This window comes from Micropterus salmoides, unplaced genomic scaffold, assembly GCF_014851395.1.
Source record: "Micropterus salmoides isolate LMB-PRFRI ecotype aquatic unplaced genomic scaffold, ASM1485139v1 Ms_hic_scaffold_1851, whole genome shotgun sequence".
In the NCBI taxonomy this organism is placed as follows: Eukaryota; Metazoa; Chordata; class Actinopteri; order Centrarchiformes; family Centrarchidae; genus Micropterus; species Micropterus salmoides.
In genome coordinates, this window is record NW_024040986.1 from 15,204 (window position 1) to 35,163 (window position 19,960).

Consider the following 19,960-nt stretch of genomic DNA (forward strand, 5'->3'; position numbering starts at 1 on the left):
GATCCACCTTACCCTACCTTATAGATGGTATGTATTCGTAGTAAACATCATCTGTAACTGTGTCTGAGACAGCCAATGATGAAAGACTTTCTAGATCTTCCGATCCACCAGGCGGTATTAAGCCATCAACACAGTGTGACAGACACTCAGTAGCGCTTGTCTCTAATGTGCGGTGTTAAGTTACAACAGTGCTGGTGGAAAACCATCAGATAACTCCACATGGCTTGCAGGAGTGGCATGAGGAATGTGTCAGTTGTGCATGCATGTGTGTGTTAAAATGTGCATGTGCACCACAAGTGTCATTAATGGATATATTTCTGTCTCCATACAGAGCTGAGATCCACCGGCACTGCTCATCACTTTGCCTACCTCCTCAACACATCTGACTATCGGATCCTGCGTATGGATGAGGACCATGACCGCATGTATGTTGGCAGCAAGGACCACATCCTGTCCCTGGACCTCCATGACATCAACAAGGACCCACATATCGTAAGACCATTCCCATGCTCGGTCTCCCCTCCCCCTACACTCTGGCCCCTCAAATTGGCTGTTACACTGGGATGAAGCAAGCGCCTTTACCTCAGTGCTACAACAGAAGCCCCAGGGGCAAAATGTTCTGTTCTATTGCCCCAGCAGCAGCCATTTTGTTAAGCTCACGTCTAGTTTTTGTTGGAGTGCACTTTTTCTTGTGTCGGGTCATTAAAACACTGTAATTGGGTTATAACAATCCCAACCGGACTAATATTAGCCTGGGTGGATATCCCTTTTGCAATTTTAGCCCAGAAATCTCATAAATGCCAGTGATGTATAACAGGTTGGATTGTAACTATAAAATGTTCTCTGTTTCCCCCTGGCAGATCCACTGGCCAGTGTCCGAACGAAGAAGGATGGAGTGCCTTGTGAGTGGGAAAGACGCCAATGTAAGTATGGCTGTTGACAGCACTCATAGCCTCAGCAGGGTCATTCAGCTGAGCTGATTTCCATCGACTTGATAGGCTGAAAAAAGAAATGTAGAGCATTAAAAGCATACAGCTCCCTCCATTGTGCACAGTGGTTTTAATATGAGGAACCTGTAAAAATAGCACTCACCTGTGGAGTTCGGACTTGGCCCAGTAAAAGCGTCGGTTCCCTTCTGTCTAGCCAAGGAGACAGGAATGGATTAGAGCAGAGAAGTCCAGTCAATCTCACCATCGTCCTCTCTGCCAGGCCAGAGTGGGCAGCACAACACCACTGATATATTGTCCAAACATATATAGATGCACACACAATATTATGTACTGGTGCAGTACCGGTAAATTTTTTTGTCACTTGAGCATTTGGTAAATCTGCAGGATGTGTACCAATATGACTATGAATGTCTTTGTGTTTAGATGTTTATTGCAGTTTAATTGTGTCTGGGCTTTCTGTCTCCAGGATGAGTGTGCAAACTTCATCCGTCTGATCGAGCCATGGAACCGGACTCAGCTGTACATCTGTGGGACAGGAGCTTATAACCCAGTCTGTACTTTCGTCAACCGTGGACGCAAGCCTCAGGTTAGGATTAAAGACTAGAGGAATGTACAAGCCAAGAAAGTGATCTCTCTGTCAACTTAGCAAATATTTTTCTCCTTCTGCATCATAATTGGCATTGCTCGGCCTCTCATTTTTACACAAGTTCTTACTCCATGCACCTTACGCTAGGTTCCCTTTACGATGATTTTCCTCCATCATTAAGCCTGCCTGAGGTACCATGTCTCTGTGTCTGGCAATGCAGCCACCACAGCTTTACCAACACACAGCTGTCATCCCCAGTGAGCTGTTAAAGCTCTTGAATTTCCTAAACCAAACCAGGCATCACTACCATACTCCCCTTTAACACCTCACTCTTCTTTAAATATCACACTTGTTCCCTAATGATGACCAGGGGACTTTTTAAAAAGGACAAATAAAAAGTAAATTTCCCATTGGACTTTCCCTTGAGATATAAAGTGCGGTGCGGAGAAATTGCAATGGCAAGTGCTGCTTGCATGAGTCCCTTGTTGCATCCGGTTCCTACATGACCCTTTACTAACTAAGGGCCTCCATCCATTCCCTCACCATCCACCCCTTCATGCATCCTTCCAGGCCACCCGCCAGCCTCCACCATGTGAGACGTTGGGTAATTGGAAGTGGGAACTCCCGTTATGGGGTGCCAGTGGAATGTTCCAGTTCTAGTCCATTAATGAGAAGGCTGTTTTTTTCTCCGTCACATTGAACCGACAGGTCTGATTCGTCCCCCCATGAGCACCTTTCTCAGCTGGGCTGGGGAGTTTGCACTATGATTGCAAAAACATGACATGATTCACTCCACACAGATGCATGCACACAGATATCTTGACATACATTAAAAAAATTGATAATTAATTTGGATGGTTTTCATTTGATCACTCCACTGTGGCGTTTATTCTTAAAGTAGGAGCCTCTAGCTTTTGTAAACTGTAATAGCCAAATGTTTTTCTTTGGCAGCAGATTTGAGGAGAATACACTGTATGTAGCATACTGTGAGAGACTTTCTTGACTCAACCACAGGATTGAGGATTATTGTGGTTGCCCTTTTGACCATCTGGTCAAATAAAGCTACACACATTCCCTGTACAATCTTGCACACTCACATATATATTTTCCTCATGCACTTGCATTACATTTATTTCAATACTATTGGGTTAAGGGGTTTTACATCATGTGTGGAAGTCAGGACAGACTCGAGCGATGCAAATGGAGGTGGGGAAGGTCCTCGATCCTTCCTCATCTTTGGCGTAACATCCAGACTGTGTTGCTGTCTCTTGTTTTAGACGTCCATGTATCTGCAGATGGCCCAAGCCAGAGGAAGGGCTAGCCGCGCAGCTGAACCCAGCGCGGTGCACGAGACACTTGGACTAAAGGTGCGATGTGGGCCCTGTCTGCACCGCAGCCCTGCATACTGCTTGGGCTCGTGGTCACCAGCAGCCACTCCCTCTCTTTGTGTCTGAGCACATTTTCTCCATACCATCTTTAATTTGACCATCATTCGCTTGTCTCTGAAACATTTGGCATGCATCATTTCCAGTCCGTGCACAATCTTAAAGTTTTGTGTAGTATGGAATCGCATTTATTTTCATGTCCTTTTGTCTCTCCCGTGTTTCACTCGTACAATATTTTCTTTGTGTAAGCCTCATTGTCTGAGCACCCCTTCATATCTGCCATTGTCCTTTTTGTGCTTTGCATTTGTGCTAAATGTCATATTTTGCATGAAAGGTGGGTTATCATGTGGAAATGGCTTCTCAGGCTGCTAAAAAATTCTGATGACTTTTGCGAGGCACAGATTTAATTAAACAGGCTTTCACTGCTGTTCACTGCATGGCATATTAATTTTTTATTTAGTATCTATTTAGCAGCTTCCATGAACATCAGATACCAGAATCATTCATCCCGCTTATCTGACACAATGCAGGGTGTCCCACCCATCAGTCCTTCACCCCACCGAGCCCTCCACCTTCTGTAGGAATGTGGTGCAGTATCTCCCACAGAGGCGGCAGGACTAGTCAGCATCTGACCCACTCCCACAGCAGGCTCTGTTAGCCCAGAGCAAACACCAGCCATCTGTAGCCAACTAGCTGTGCAGCAAAGGAAATAAAAGAGCCACATACTTGAACATGTCTCCACTGTTTGAGCTCTCCAAGCACTCTGAAACACAGAAAGAGACTTATGAAGGACATAACGGCTTTAGGTGAAGTGGGACACTTTGAAAATGTTGCAAGTTTTTTGTAGTCTGATTTTTTTTTAAATATGTTGCAACTTTTCTGAAGGGTCATACTTTACAGCAAGGTTTTAAAAACGCGCTCAGGGCACAGTTTCCCTCTGGTACACATAAATGTTTGTGACCTTTTTTTACACATCAACATCTGGCATGGCTCGGAGTGAGCTGCCAGCACCTTCTGATTTGCACGAGTGGTGATTTTAATCAAAGATGAATAGGGAATTGCACAAGTGTGTGTGTGTGTGTGCGTGTGTGTATATGAGCCAATGATGTGAGTTTGGCACAGTGCCATATTCTCTCCCCTGCTTTAGTGCTGATGGACAATGACAGAGATGTCTCCATCTCTGTACCCACCGGGAGAGAAAAATGGGCATTGGACATGCTTTGGTCTCTGAGGCGGGGCTACAGGACATGTCATTGCATGCCACTGATTCATTTTCCCCCACTTTCATACTCAAATTCCTGCCAATCACCTTTCAGTGCTTGCGTGCAGGGATGCCACAAGCAGTGAGCATCAGTCATCCAGCCTCCATCCCAGGTTGTTTTCACTGTGCTGGATTACAGGTGTCAGCAGTAGGCCTGCACAGCCATGGGCACCAAGAAGCTGAGAGATATTTGGCACACAGTTTATTATGCTGAGAGAAGCAGCCCACAACACATTGTTATCCTCAGTAGAGAGGCACAGAGATGGATATGAAATTCCTTGCTTTCCCCGCATGTATTTTTCTGGATGAATGCACGCTCATTATTCAAATACTTCATCCCCCGTCAGGCCGTAAAGGTCCCACAGGAGTCAGAGGGAGCACATTTGTGCCTCATTTTCCCTACACAAGGGAATCACAGTGACAAGATGAAGAGTGCTGAATTTATTGCCGTCTCCATATGATTTTTCCATTTCAGGAAGAAATCTTCCATTTGGAGCCGGGCAAAGTGGAATCTGGGAAGGGAAAGTGCTCCTATGACCCGAAGCTCAACAGCGTGTCAGCTTTGATCAGTGAGTATCATCTTGGTTTGCTCACATGAGGGAGTAAGCACGGGTACAGTCAGGCCCAGCGGTCTTCATAGCGATGGCATTGACATCCCTTATGGATTCTTCATCTTTTTCTTCTCCTGTTTCTTTATATGGTCCTCTTGCGACTCACAATTTATATTTCTGGCAAACTTTGTTAACAGAAATATTTATCCCCTGCCATTGAAGAAGTCAAGAAGTTGAGGCCAAGTGTCCTTTCAATTCTGTGTCCCCTTTCCCACAGTGAGCTGCTTAGTTTAATCGGCCCAATCATTAGAGCTTTAGAACTTTTTCTTTCCTTGTTAGGTTGGCGATGAGCACAATAACATGCACCTATTAATATGTGAATCCCTCATTGGTGAATTAGTGGCTTACTTCCCATGAAGCCTGAGTATTTGCATGTGTTGTAATAGTCAACATTCAAATTTACAGATGGGTCACAAATTAAAGGGAAACCCCGCATAAATGAGTGGAGAAACATGACAAATGCAGACTCTTCAATTAAAAGGGGTCACTGAATGGTGTGATGGGGTATGAAAATGATCATCATGTTAGACTGCACTCACCGCTGCCATCATCAAAACATTAAATGAGGGAATATTTTCTGGAAAAATGTTGTTCATTCCTTCAGTAGAGGCCCATTTGGAGAATCAATAACAATGAGCATTGAAGCTAATCTGGAGGTTACACTTAAGTTAGTTTTGCTTTTAGTTTACCACCCATTATGTACTCTGTCATAATGTGGGTATGTTTCAGGAGAGTTATTAGACCAAAATATCATAAATAAATTATATAATAAGTATTCTACTATATAAGAGTGTGGACATAAGTGTATTCTCACTTTTGTTATCTATCTATCCATCCTGTTATAGTAATATCTGTTGTAGTAGTCATGACGCTGGTGTCTTCTGTCCCTTTGCCCAAGGTCACTTAGTCAGCTCCAGATTCCACAGTTGCCATCAGTGAAAGGCAATCTTCTCTCTGTGGGGTGAGACAGCGGGTGTAAATCACTGGCACTGCTTTCCCACATTAGCGCAGTGCCAGCTGACCAGTATGGAATCAGTACTGTCATCCAAGATGGATTTACCTCCCACTTCCACCAGTTAGCATCATACAAGGGACACTGTAGTTAGTGTTGATAAGGATTAAGAACCCTGTACCACGACAATAGATTTACCACTGACCACAGACTGTTCAGCTCTCCGCCACATTAGGCATCCCATCATCCGTGGACATTTTAATGATACATCATCAATCTCCATATAGCGCTGCCCAGGACCATGACATTGAATATAATGCTGGTAGGACAGTGTTTTTTGTTTCCTCTGCTCCACCTCCTGCTGTCTCCTTACTCCATCTCCGAGAGCTATGACAGTCACACCTGCTCTACAGTGGGGCCCTTGCAGCAGCTGTAGAACCAACACCTTGACTTCCTGTGGCTTAACAAGCCTGTTGAATACATTTGTCAGTCTGCACACATGTCCTCATATTTTATATTTTTATGGAGTGTGTGTGAAGGCTGTTTCGGGAAGTTTGAGCATTTTTTTCGGTAACACTATATTTTACTTTTAAGAAGACAACCAGAAAAATCCAAGCAAACAAGCTGTTTCCACAAAAAGTTCCTTGAAAGAAATGGTCAAATCTTAATGAGTAATTCATAGAAATCCATTTTAAAGCACAAGCACATGTAGTCTTTAATAATTAACTTACAATTGCTATATATATCAGAGATCGCATGCCTCTGGAGCATCTAAAGGTTAAGGGTCTTGCTCAGGGATGTGTGGAATATGTCACTATACCCAGGTCTCCCACACCAAAGGTGTCTGCACTGCACCATTACCACCTTACCACTTTATATATTAAACATTTTTCTTGTCTGCAGTGTACTACACTGAAACACAAATAAATGTTTTGTTCAGTTCACCTGCTGTGCACTGACTAAAACTTTGGTAAAACCTTGAATAACTTTCGAAAAATCTCGGTTACTCAACCAATTATAATTGAGAAAATGAAGTGTAAGGGATAGCTTAAACTGTAAATTGCAAATATTAGTACATCTGACTAACAAGCTTACAGTGGTTACTGTGACCACTAGTAACCATGTTTTTTCCAAAGGCAAGGGGCATGTCTAAATACATTATTTGGCGGTTATGCGGTTGCGTTCAGGAACATCCACCTTGTGGGAGCTATGATAATATTATATCAGAGTTAAGAGTAACGTTAGCAGCTTGTCATGCTTGGTCCCATAACTTCAGCCAAACTTAATTATTCCTCATCCTTAAATCCTTTTCTCCAGTAAAAGCATGAAGCACCTTTTGAAACTGTTAATACTGTAAATAACATATAATAAACAATCACAATGTTGTTTATAGTACTGTACTGTAATACAAGGGCTAACTAGCTCTACCCTACAATACACTAACAATGCAGCTCCTTATTTCATTGTGAACTTCTGCATATGTAGGACTTTTTTACAGGCTTAAAGATGAATTAGAATAGAACTTTAAAAAGAGACAGACTTTTAAACCAACTTCTCAACTTTTGGCATAAGCATTAGCTTACACTAGCTAGCTTCAGGTAATAAAATCTGTTAATGACAGTTGATGATTTCAGCCGACAAAATCCACGGTAGGCTAGTTGGCATAAAATAAGAGGCCTGCTTTGGTTTACATTTGTTTGAAACTGAAGCTAAATTGTTTCCAAAATTACTTTATATATATATATATATATATATATATACATACAACAGCAGCTAAAGGGGACGTGATCAGCCAATAGTCAATTGAAGGCTTCCATTTCCCCTGTAATTAATAACCAATTAGATATTCCTTTCCAGAAACCTTCCAAGCAAATTACACTTCCGTTCTAGGAAAAAAAAAAAACTATGAGACCTGTGAAATATTATTCTGCCTTGCAGCCTTTTGAGGAATGATCACTTGCATCTTGATTATACAGTATCATTAACTTATCCACTTTGTGTCTAAATGAACACAAATGTGTAGATGATGACTTTGTTATGCTGAGCTTCTGTGTGGTGGAATAAAGAGTTCTGAAATGTTGGGTTCTAAATATACATTTTTAAATCAAAGCCTTGGTGTTTTGTGCCAAGGGTGGTGCTGGAATAATGTCAGAGTCAAGGAATTTCACTAAAATTAACTTTTTTCTCTCTTTCTCAGATGGTGAACTGTATGCTGGGGTCTATGTTGACTTTATGGGAACAGACTCTGCCATTTTCCGTACTTTGGGGACAAAGACCGCCATGCGAACAGATCAGTACAACTCCAGATGGTTAAATGGTAACTTCCTCCTATTTAACCTACAAATGATACATAGGGGTTTCATCCAGCTTGTGCAGCCTTCCAGCATGATTTTTCAGCATACAATCCCAAACAGGGTTCCAAATGTAAAGCTGAATTGAAGAGATTCTGGTGTTTGCATATGTTTAGAATCACTCAACAAGTGATAAACAGGAAATGCCGAAAGTTTATAAAATATTTTAGCCAGATGTTTTCCCAAAGTCATCCTCTACCTAAACCACTCACCACCTCTTTTCCCCACAGACCCCACTTTCATCCACGTACACCTCATCCCCGACAGCGCGGAGAGAAATGACGACAAGCTGTATTTCTTCTTCCGGGAGAAGTCCTCTGAGATGGGCCAGAGTCCTGTGACCCAGTCCCGCATAGGACGCATCTGCCTGGTGTGTACACAGTGAGAGGCGTGTTTGTGTTGGTGTAAACATAATTAAAAGAAAAACCTGCATGGATATGAAAAACAGGCTGGAGTCTCCTGAGGCAAGTCACCCACTGGGTTTGAATGTTTATGGGCGCAGAACTTGTATTTGGCCAACGCTGATGTGCTGGAATCCACATGTGTCTTTAACCTTCCTGTCTACAATGCATCCCTCTGTCTGTGAGGTTGCCCTTTGACCTTTGACCCTGTGATCTTCTGACCTCTACTCCCTGGTAGTCCTAAAAAACTTGGCGCTTTTAGTGTACACGCCAACAAATAACTCACTGCCTGTCTTTTAGAGTCCTAATCATTTAAACTAGACTTCCTCGACAAAAGCCTGCGTGCTCTAGAAATACAAAGCAAGCTGAGCAACAAACAAATAACAACAACTGTCTCTGGGTAGCTTATCTGGCACCTCATAGTGTGAGTGTGAGTGTATGTGTCCCCTTATAGGTTTGCGTGCATGTGTGAGCATTGCGGCGGGTGTATGAGCACGGGAATGAGTGAGAAAATGTGGCGTATGTGTGCTCATCACCTCAGCTGTTCCCCATTGTATTTATTTGAGGGGGTCAGGCTCTGACCCTGCACACAAACACTCATCCCCCTCTCAGTGGGCTCTGCCACGGCCTCCAGAGACCCAGTCCTGTCATTCTTACTTCGCCACGCATCTGGATACTCTTAGTGCCATCCGCGGCACCCTGGACACCACCAAAAATACACTCAGTCATATACTGTAATTACACTGGAAATTAAGAAAACATTTCAGCCCCCAAAATGGGATTCATCAGAAGTGCGTGAAGAATGTGAAGCCTGCAACCACCATTAAAAAGAAATATTAAAAGATACATGCTTCCTCATGAGCGAGACTTTCTTTAAAGATGCTGACTATGGAGGAGGACTATAAAGCACATACTGGTCTCAGCTCTTTCTTACTGGGATAGATTCTGGCCTCGCTCCACCACAGATGGAAGAGTCTAAATAGGAGGAGACAGTGTTTACCCCCACTCCTTTTAGCTTCCTGGCTTTGCAAACCAACATGTACTGTATATTGTGTGTGGGTGGCTCCACCTGGGTTTGTTTTCATTAGGATGTGAGTTTGAGCGAGTGATGGAGAAACTGTGTCTCCACCCTCTCGAATACAGAATGATGATGGAGGCCACTGCTGTCTGGTCAACAAGTGGAGCACCTTCCTGAAGGCCAGGCTCATCTGTTCGGTGCCAGGGGCCGACGGCATGGAGACGCATTTTGATGAGCTCCGTGAGTACCAAAACCTTGACATTACGCTTTGGTTCCTTTCACTATTCTCAGATGAGGTCTGTAGGTTGTGGGTGGGAGGTGTTGTATAGACTTCCTGGTCAATAAAACATGCTGTCAGACTAGTGATGTCTTTTACTCTGATTTTTCAGTAGGTGTTTTTTTTTTATCTGTACATTATTGTCTCTGTTAATTGAGCAATCATTTGGTCTATAAACTGTCAGAATAGGAAATAAAAGCATTTTTATTCCCCAGGCCCCAAGGTGACATCTACAGTCCAGAGAATGAGCAGGTGTTTAGAACAATAAATATAAAAGCTTATATGTATATTGCATATAGATATTAAAACATGATTGTGTCTATCTGTGACATGGAATAGTGAAATTTGTTTGAACGTAGAAGTACTACTTTCCCCCAAAAGTCCAGTAAAGGTTTTTTCTTTATAAGTGGAGAGCTTACACCCTGTTTTTTGAAAGAAACTAAATCTGTTCTGTGTGCAGTTAATCATTTTGACAGTAGGTATTGAATGGCAAAGAAAAAAAGACAAATATGACATGACTGGATTTATTTCAAACATATTCGTTTTCAGGTTGCTGTCATGTATGATCACATCTGAAATATTAAGTAGAGAATAGTCTTTGACGGGGTCTGCTTCTATTGCAGCACTTGTGCAAACACACACACACCAGAGCTCAGTCCTTGGCCCATAGGGCAGCCCACTTCCATCATATAGTCCATACAGCATACAGTAATGGGAATGACACACATAATCCCACCGCTGTAGTTGTCATTTTCTCTCAAGATGTCTTAAACAAAAGTGTCTGTTTTTTTTGTGTGTAAGGGGGTGGCCTGATGGCAGGCAGATCAGATCACAAAACAGGAATGTCTGTGAATGTGAGACTATTAGCCTCTCCAGGGAAAGCTCTTTCTCTTTCTGTCTCACTGGTTTAAAATAGTGCCAAAGAGTGATAGGGGACTGATGCGTGAGGCTACTGTTGCTCTTGAACTAATCTCAAGAATGGAAAGTGAATCTGGTGATAGTTTTTTGTCTCTTTTTTCCGGCTGACACATTCCTTGCTTTTTATCTCTCTGAAAGCGCTGCTTTGTTTTTTTTAAGGTGAATTTATTTTATCCCTCTTTGAACAACTGAAAAAGTGACACACACTTGAAAACTCTGTGGCCTTTTCGTGTGCAGCCACTTCACCTAAACGATGTGAAAGCGGTTCTGAGTGGGATGGGCTCACTTTGCCATTACAAATGACGGTTCTGTCTTTACTGGTCAGTTCAGTGTTGACACGGGTGTGCTGTGCAAAGTGGTTCTGTGAGCGAGTCTGAGAGTCGCCAGCTGTTGGCACTGTTGATGATTTTAAGGATATTGCTTGAATAAGGCTGTAAATGTGCAGTGGAACAGGATGGTGAATGACCAATGACAGGCATTATAAGTTAGACATGACCATGGAGAAGGAAAGACTGCACATGTCAGTTTGCAGAGCAGCCATCACTGCCAAGGATGCCTAGAGGGGACACTAATTGGATACAATTGAGTTTCATGCAAATGACTTCACATTTACTGTCTAGTTTGAATGTTTATAAAGCTTTGTCGCTGGAGAGTTTACGACAGGAAGTGGAGATTGTAGAATTTCACAAGCGGAAATTGTTCTTTAACTATTGCACATTTTATGTAGGTTATAAATGGAAGATTGGACATTTTGAGAAATATGATTAGATACCACTATCATGACTGTATTTTTAATAAGAAGGTACAGCCAGAAGAAATAAGCTGGTCTGGCTCTGTCCAAAGGTAACAAAATCAACCTACCAGTACCTCTAAAGCTCACTAAAGCCCCAAGACAAAAAGCCCACTAATGGTACAATCAGCACGCTTTCATCTGTTTCTACCTGTGGATACCTATATATGTATGTATGTATGCATTAGCATGCTAGGCTTACAGTCCGTCAGCTGGGACTTTATATCTGTGCTGTGACATCTGTCACCGCAAACACACCCGTCACCTGCCCAGCACAATGCTGTTAACCAGAACAGCATTTCTGGTCTATTTTAAGACAGTCTTTGGGCTACACAAGAGTTTACTAACCCTGTTTAATTGAAAAAAAACCTGCATATGCAGTGTGTGCTAATTTTGGTGTAAAAAGGTTATAATTGACATATTATATATGGTTTATCTGTATAAAAAACAAAATCTAAAGGTGACAGTGTTTGCGATGAAACCAGTGGAGGAAGTCACTGCATCCAGATCAAAACTCTTGGCAAGAAAGCCAATATTGTTAAACTACTTCTTAAGCTTCTACGTACATTCCACATGTAGTGAGGACGCTCTGTAGACTCATTACACTACACTGCTGAAAACAGTTTCAAGCCAGGACAAGTTTAGAAATATAGCCATGCTTGAGTGAGAAGTTTCTTAAACTTTCTCCCTTTCTTTAAGAGTTTTAATAAAATGACTGAGAAGTTTGTTGAAATGTCCAGACCAGCTGTATTCCTGGCATGGTAGTCTCATGTACAAAGCACTCCTGAGACCTGGGGAGTTTTTACAGTTGGAATATTTAGCAGTTATTGGCTCTACCTGTAAACTGGTTCCTAAATGAAGCAACAGGGATTTAAATCACTTGCTTTTTTACTCAGTAGCATACAAAAGTAAAAAGAAGCTCCTGTATTTTAGATGTGGAATACTTTAAAAAAAGTATATGATCAATAGCTGGAGAGGTGAAAAGGCAGACCAAGAGAGATTAGAAGAGAAAATGTGAAGAGAATGAGAGGCACTAAGAGGATTGGACAGCAGATTCTTTTAAAAATTAAATGAAATACAAAATGTGATCATATTTCAGGAAATGGCGTGTATGGCAGCTGAGATTTTATTGCCATACAAACATAAGAAAAATGGTTGTGGACTCTGGATCCTTTCCTTGCTGGTATTTACATACAAGTTCCCCTGGAGCTAAGTCAGGATAGCTTTTAGAGCAAATCACATTGTTCCCCCATGTTTTCCTGAAGCCTTGATCTGTTAGCGACTCTCCGTGATAGCTCTATCTCGGCCTCACCGGTATCTTGACTCCATGTTCACACACTGTGTCCTTGCGTGTAAATTGTTCATTGCTGCAGCGCAACAGCTGTATGTCATGACAAGGATCATCTGTTGTGTGACACCCATGACAGCCCGTCGTGCTGCGTCCATGCTAACCCATGACCGTTCCACTGCTCCAGCTGCGGCAGCTGTAGAAGATGGCATAATGGTGTGTGTGTGTGTGTGTGTGTGTGTGTATGGGTGTGGCTTTGTGAATTTGGTAGCTACTGTGAAATGAGGACATTGTTCTTGCTATCTCTCAGCTTTATCCTTTTCTCCAGGAATGAGCTCATGGTTGTAGACGGTCCCCAGAGGAAGGCTTGACTGTACAGACTCACTACTGTGGACCAGAAACTAGCACTTCACATTCAAAGACAATGCTCACACCCTCCATGTATCATTCTATCTGCATAGCAACCTGACAGCTAATTTCTCATTCTGGTCTTTAAGGGACTGCAAGTGCATAAATCTGAATCGGTATCCTTTTTTTGTGTCAATCAGTTCTACTTCTGTTTCCACAGTTTCCAAACCCTAATAGTCATATTTTTAGCTTGATCGTTCCATCTCTCGCTTGTTGACTCTCTCACCAATCATGTTTTTTACTCTGCGGTTGTTTCCCTGCACAACTGGGTTGGGAGCACATTCTCCATTTTGTGCCGAAGGCCCTTGTCCTACTGTTGGCAGTGAACTTGCCTCCTGGGACTAGTATTTAGGTCAGGTACCAAACAGTGAGACTTATCACCCATCACATGTTTAGCTCTTCTTTATTTGTTGCTGTGGACTTTTCCTCAGTATCATTAAGAGAGATCATCTAAATCAGGCAGTGTCCAGTGTCAGAGCCCTGTTGCACCCTGTCGAGTATGTGAGTGTTGGTGATTTAGAGACCTCCAGAATTGGCTTAAGATTATATGATGCGGTTCTCCTTTGGGACAGAGGAGATATTTCCTTTCCCTCGAAATGGAAGACATGAGATATGGACCCAAGAAGGGAAGAATCCCAGCACATCGTAAAGAATTTCTGTGTCGTCTCGAGCAGTCTCAGATGGTTCAGCAATCGTTTTGTTCCAGTCTAGACCGTAGAGAACCAGACTGTTTGAATTCACTGCTAAATATCAGAGCTTTGGTGCTTGGATTGGATTGCTTCGTTTAGGATGGATAGGTGATAAAGCCTCTCAAGGTTCGGGTTCGATGTGTTATGCTGTCAGTAAGACCTTCACCTTAAGTGTCCCTCCTGAGGCCATTGTTCAGTTTCCTGTTGCACAAAGTTGATTGCTGTGGTTTTCACCTAATATTTCCATCAGCAGGAAGGGCCGTCTGTCTGGATAGAGAGACTCACTTTTTTACCTCTTATTATTTATATTGGACTGTCCTTTCATCTTATTTAGCTACGCTATGGCCATAACTCTGATGGCAATGTCGGTCTGTCTGTTTGTCAATTGTTTTTTAGTGAATTGTGTCAACATCTACTGGATTGTAAGAACTTTAGTTTTGTGCCATCAACAGGTCAAATTTTAATACTGTTGTTTGTGATCAATACCTGCAAAATGAATAAAATCCCCATTGACATCTGCTGTACTTTGTGGTTTGTGCTAATTAGTATACTAACATGCTAAATTAAGATGCTAGATTAAGATTATAAGCAGCATATTAGCATTGTCATGATGAGGATGTTCAACAGCCTCATGGAGGCTTTAGCATGGCTGTAGACTCTTAGTCTTGTGGGCAAGCTGAAGGCAATTACTCACCCACATTCACACAAGCATTCAATAAGCAGCACAAAAATTCTCACATGAACCCCCGACCTTTGTTCTTTTGATGACATTATGGATTTCAGGGACTCTCATGGAAGCATAAAGACACAACACAAGATTGACTTTGGTCATTATCCAGTAGTGGGTTCCATGTGTTTTCAACAAAGATGAAGGTTCAGCATCTTTGTTAGTGCATCACTCCTTCCGGGGAGGTGTAGCCTAAGGGTCTCTCTGGCTAAGAGAGGTTGGATTGACTAAAAGCTGTGTAAATATTAGTAAAGAAGAGTGCTTGTGCTGTGCAGCATGATGTTTCCTTCATCCATGTTTGCACTGAAGTGATTTCATTCTTTTTTTTTCCTTACAGGAGATGTTTACATACAGCCAACACAGGATACAAAAAATCCTGTGATATATGGAGTCTTCTCAGTCTCTGGGTTAGTGTACTATAACAAATACTGTATTATGCACAATGACTGTAACAGGCTCCGTTTGAAGATACATTTTTTGGGGGGATATTTTGATTATTTTGTAAGATACATTTTTCTGACCTTTTTTTTTCTCTTTCTCTTCCTTGACTTCACAGCTCTGTCTTTAAAGGCTCGGCAGTTTGTGTCTACTCCATGGCCGACATCCGCATGGTCTTCAACGGACCCTTCGCCCACAAGGAGGGACCCAATTACCAGTGGGTGGCCTACACTGGGAAGATCCCCTACCCTCGACCCGGCACCGTGAGTTTATAATCCACACTGACCCCACATTGAATCCCACAGCAAGCTGGCATAACAACGACTTCTCTCTGAGTTAGACCTCAAATAGAAACCATCTGAACAAGGTCCTGGTTTCAGCATAGCCACTTTTTTGTACTTTTTTCCTCGCTATAACTAATGTAACTACTGTAACTTTGTGTGTGATTATGTACTTTCTTCTTCATGGGTTTTGACCAAAGCTCAGAATGTTAATAATTCTGTTTCTCTTTCAGTGCCCTGGAGGTACCTTCACCCCCAACATGAAGTCCACTAAGGACTATCCAGATGAAGTGATTAACTTCATGAGGAATCACCCTGCCATGTACAATGCTGTGTACCCAGTACACAAGCGCCCCCTGGTGGTTCGGACCAATGTGGACTATGAGTTCACCACCATCACTGTGGACCAGGTGACGGCTGCAGATGGCAACTATGAAGTGCTGTTCTTAGGAACTGGTGAGTGTTTTGTAAACTTTAAATTTTTAATTAATTTTGGGGAAGGAGCCAAATCTGTTTGTTTTTTTGTCTGCTTATAAAATAAGCACAGATTTTTTTGGTTTATTTTTAAGCGATTAATGTGTACTTGAAATCAGTCTGAACTCATGAACCCTTTGATCAGAGTCAGAATGGTGAATGACAGTGTCAGCGGGAAGCTGAATAATGGAGAGAAAAATCCCCCCTGGAAATAAATCCCATGTAAGTGGAGGGCTTGTCTCCCTTGCAATCATTTATCATTAACAGAAAAGCATTCTTGCTCTGGGTGCCTGAGTGGAAATTTAACCAGTCAAAGGGTTTGCACCTCGCTCTATTCACATGAAGTAAACAACAGGAGATTTGTACCTGCAGGGCAGGGGTGGATCAACAGCAGGAGGGAGAGAAAGAAATGGTGGGGGGGGGGGGGGCTACAGTTAGGATATCCATCACCTTAATCTTACCCACTGGTGTAAGTTTGTCTGCATGCCTCGCACCTTTAATAAGGCCCCAGTCTGAGAGCAGCAGCCACCACACAGTATGCAGCCCTCACATGTTGCATATCACGCCAGTTAACTGGCTTCTTTGTTCATCTGTACATTACGGGGAGGAAACTAATGGGTTTGTGCGATGGCAACCATTGTGGAGGAATGTGTGTCCTTTCAGCTGCTGTCAGAGGCAGCTATTCAGCCCTGCATTGGGGCTCAATGCAGAACGCATAATGAATCTCAGATATCCTGCTCACAGGTACTCTTTACAGAAATCAAACATGCCAGGGAAGGCCAGGGAATGTCAGAAGGATAGGTCAAGGCAAGATGGGAGCAGAGAGTTTGACAGAAGAGGTTTGTCATGGTGGCGGCAGTGAGTACACTAAGTGGAACAGAGCTTCACGTCATTGAGTGAAGGTTAAACTGAAGAGAAAATACGTAACAGAGGTGAAGAGTACAGTGGAGCCAGTGTTGATACGAGGATTATCCCTTGTTGGAGGTTGCTTAAAGAATAAAATGGGAATCCAAGGGGCTGTTGACAGGTGGAAGGGTGTGAGGTTGCAGGTATGTGGCTGACAGGTGTGCGTTGTGGTCCACAGACAAGGGAACGGTTCAGAAAGTCATCGTTCTGCCCAGAGATGACCTGCAGACTGAGGAGCTGGTCCTGGAGGAGGTAGAGGTTTTCAAGGTGAGATTTTATACTTCTCTATACTTTACGTTACCTCCTTTACACTTCCCTGTTTGTTCTCTGTTTTGCTCCTTTGATATAATTTTCTTATTTTCTTTTTCCAATTTGCTCGTTCCTCTGTATATACATTTTCATCTGCTACAAAGGTAACAAACTGTACTCACAATAAATTATTTTCTCTATCCAGGTCCCTACTCCGATTACAACAATGAAGATCTCATCCAAAAGAGTAAGCATGTCTGTGCAACTGAGTTTTAACTGTTGCTGACATAAAGACAAAAGAAATCATCCTCCAAAGAAAAGAATTAAATTAATGTACTTTGGAAGGTCACAGGCACACGTATACAGCTGTGCTTCTCTGCCGCTTCCCCTCATAATTCACAGAATAGCTGTAAGTCTGAGGGAGACAACGAAGAGAGAAATATGGAAAAGACATTAAAAGTTTAGTGTTGACTTTCAATGTGATTACAATACTTGGCCTCTTCTATGACATCATTCCACAGACAGTTTGTGTTACACACAGCCTGCCAGGCTGACAAATTTCAAACTGATCATAAAATGTTGAAGGCAACCTGATAGAGATGAGCTCAATATTCTCCAGAGTGATCCAGAGCCTGTTGCTCTCATAGATTAGATTACTAGACTAGAATTTACACTAATGTCATTACATCCATCTGGGTTTTTGCATGGAAAAACATAATGGTCATAATAATTAGAATCTTGTAAACCATTGAATATTATGTTTTTAGGCTTAATTTAGAGCACTTTTAGCTCTATGTTATATATATATGTTATATATATTATAGATATATATATATATATATATATAATATATATATATAATACACACACATTTATATATATATGTATATATATACATATACATTTATTATGTAGTAGTATATATATATATGTGTGTATATATATATATATAATCTATATATATACATATATTCTATCTATATATATATATATATATACATATATATATATATATTATATATATATATATATATATATATATATATAATATATATATATATATATATATATCTATAATATAATATATAGTACATAGTACAACTTCAAATTTACTGTTGAAAATTTCCATAATGGTCAGCTGCAGCTGTTCTCTTTCCCCTTTTTCAATTTTCATATCAAAGTGTTCTCTAGCATTGTGTATAACACAATTTTCCATCTTCTTCTCTTTCAACAGCAACAGCTGTATGTGTCATCTGTAATAGGGTTGACCCAGTTGGCTCTTCACGCGGTGTGATGTGTACGGTGAGGCCTGTGCTGACTGCTGTCTGGCCAGAGACCCTTATTGTGCCTGGGATGGCAAGTCCTGCTCCCGTTACTCTGCCTCGCAGAAGAGGTGAGCACCAACAGCAGTGTTAGCATGAGCTACTCTAACTTCATAACTAACTGACTAACTGACCTTGGTGTGCTGAATGATGCGTTAGACTGCCTGAATGGCTGTTTTAATGGCATTATATTCTGTTTTAATAATAGAATCTTCATAGTCTTGGGTAAACGTTGTTAACACTGCACTAATAAATCATATATTTGAAAGTACAAGTTTAACCAGTATCTGAATTCACATTTGTGTAATGCAGTGACATAACAACATAATGTCATGTGTTGGTTTGCGGTTAGATCCATTTACATTTTGATACGTTAATGGATTTATGTATTGTTGAATGGCTTTGAATGGCTTGCGGTTGCTTTATTATCTTTTCTCTCCTTATTCGGCAACACTGGTCTGACCCCTTTAGACGTAGCCGGAGGCAGGACGTCAAGTATGGGAACCCCATCCGCCAATGCAGAGGCTTCAACTCCAACGGTAAGATGCCTTTTCTTTTCTGCTTCTTTTGCTTCGATTTGTTTATTAATGACTCAGAAGAGTGAAATAAATGACACATCTCATTATTGCCTTTCAAGGTTTCCTTGTTATGGGCTGTGATGTGTTTTTAGCCAGCTTTTTGGCAATCTGTGAAAGCAGTATTGCTAAAATGACTTTGATTGCTACAACTGAGATTTTGGTCGTAAGGAGTTCATGGTAATGAGTGTTTTGTTGCCATGGATATGCCTCTCTCTGCCCTGCAGCAAATAAGAACACTCTGGAGATGGTGCAGTATGGGGTGGAGGGAAGCAGTACCTTCCTGGAGTGTCAGGCCCGCTCTCCACATGCTGTCATCAAAATGGCATCTGCAGAGAGATAACAGCGATCGCAGGAAGAGGTGAGCCACCAAATAATGTATTTCTCAAACATAATAGAAGCATAATATATTTTGGATAGTTTAATGCATATTAATCCACTATAATGCACAATATCAACTTCCTGAAGTACTACATGGGCTTGAACCTTACTGACATGGGCTAGTGGCAGGTGAGCATTTCCACAGATGAAACATTTCTTTTGGACATATTGGACTGGGAGGGGGAGGCGGGGGCACTCCACAACCACAGTGTTTAATTTGATTGTGTTGTCATGGAGAGACAGAGATTATATGCAGTGTGACACATTTGAAAATGACTCCATTGTATTATATTCCGATTATCTGTTAACATGATTAAGTGATTCAGGCTCTGATTGAATGATGCCTGATTTCTCACACAGACCTCCGACTGTCCTCAGGCCCAAGGGAAGGACACGTAAAGGGGAGCTGTGAAAAAGCCTTCTGCCATGATATATGACCTGAGGCACTAGTTAAAGTTTTATTGGAAGACTCGTAGTGTTGCAGCCTCTATTTTATTGACTATGCCGTTGGATGGTCTCTATTCCCACAGGCAGAGCCGACTTTGCTTTTGCCCTGCACATCTGATTCTGAGCTAAAAAGCTATCACCCAATCACCTATTCTGTGATTGAGTCCTGGGTGTGGACATACAGAAAGAGATGGATTAATAGAGTTACATCTAGAGTTAGTGTTGAAAACATTTGATTGATACATTATTTAAGTACAAGTTAAGTTTAAATACAA

The 19,960-nt window shown here is 41.7% G+C and overlaps 1 protein-coding gene across 1 annotated transcript; it reads left to right on the forward strand.

Moving 5' to 3' along the window:
- Positions 1–326: 326 nt before the first annotated feature.
- LOC119909723 (semaphorin-3F-like) lies at positions 327–19,218 on the forward strand (the record flags this gene model as incomplete). The annotated part of the gene is given in 18 exon segments (XM_038727939.1): positions 327–492; positions 861–923; positions 1,417–1,536; positions 2,814–2,903; positions 4,658–4,751; positions 7,943–8,062; positions 8,327–8,466; positions 9,641–9,755; positions 14,950–15,019; positions 15,169–15,313; positions 15,565–15,787; positions 16,890–16,978; positions 17,166–17,207; positions 18,195–18,245; positions 18,247–18,353; positions 18,754–18,821; positions 19,085–19,176; positions 19,178–19,218. Coding segments are annotated over 18 exon segments (1,760 nt in total), but the record flags the coding sequence as incomplete, so codon positions are not given.
- Positions 19,219–19,960: the final 742 nt, after the last annotated feature.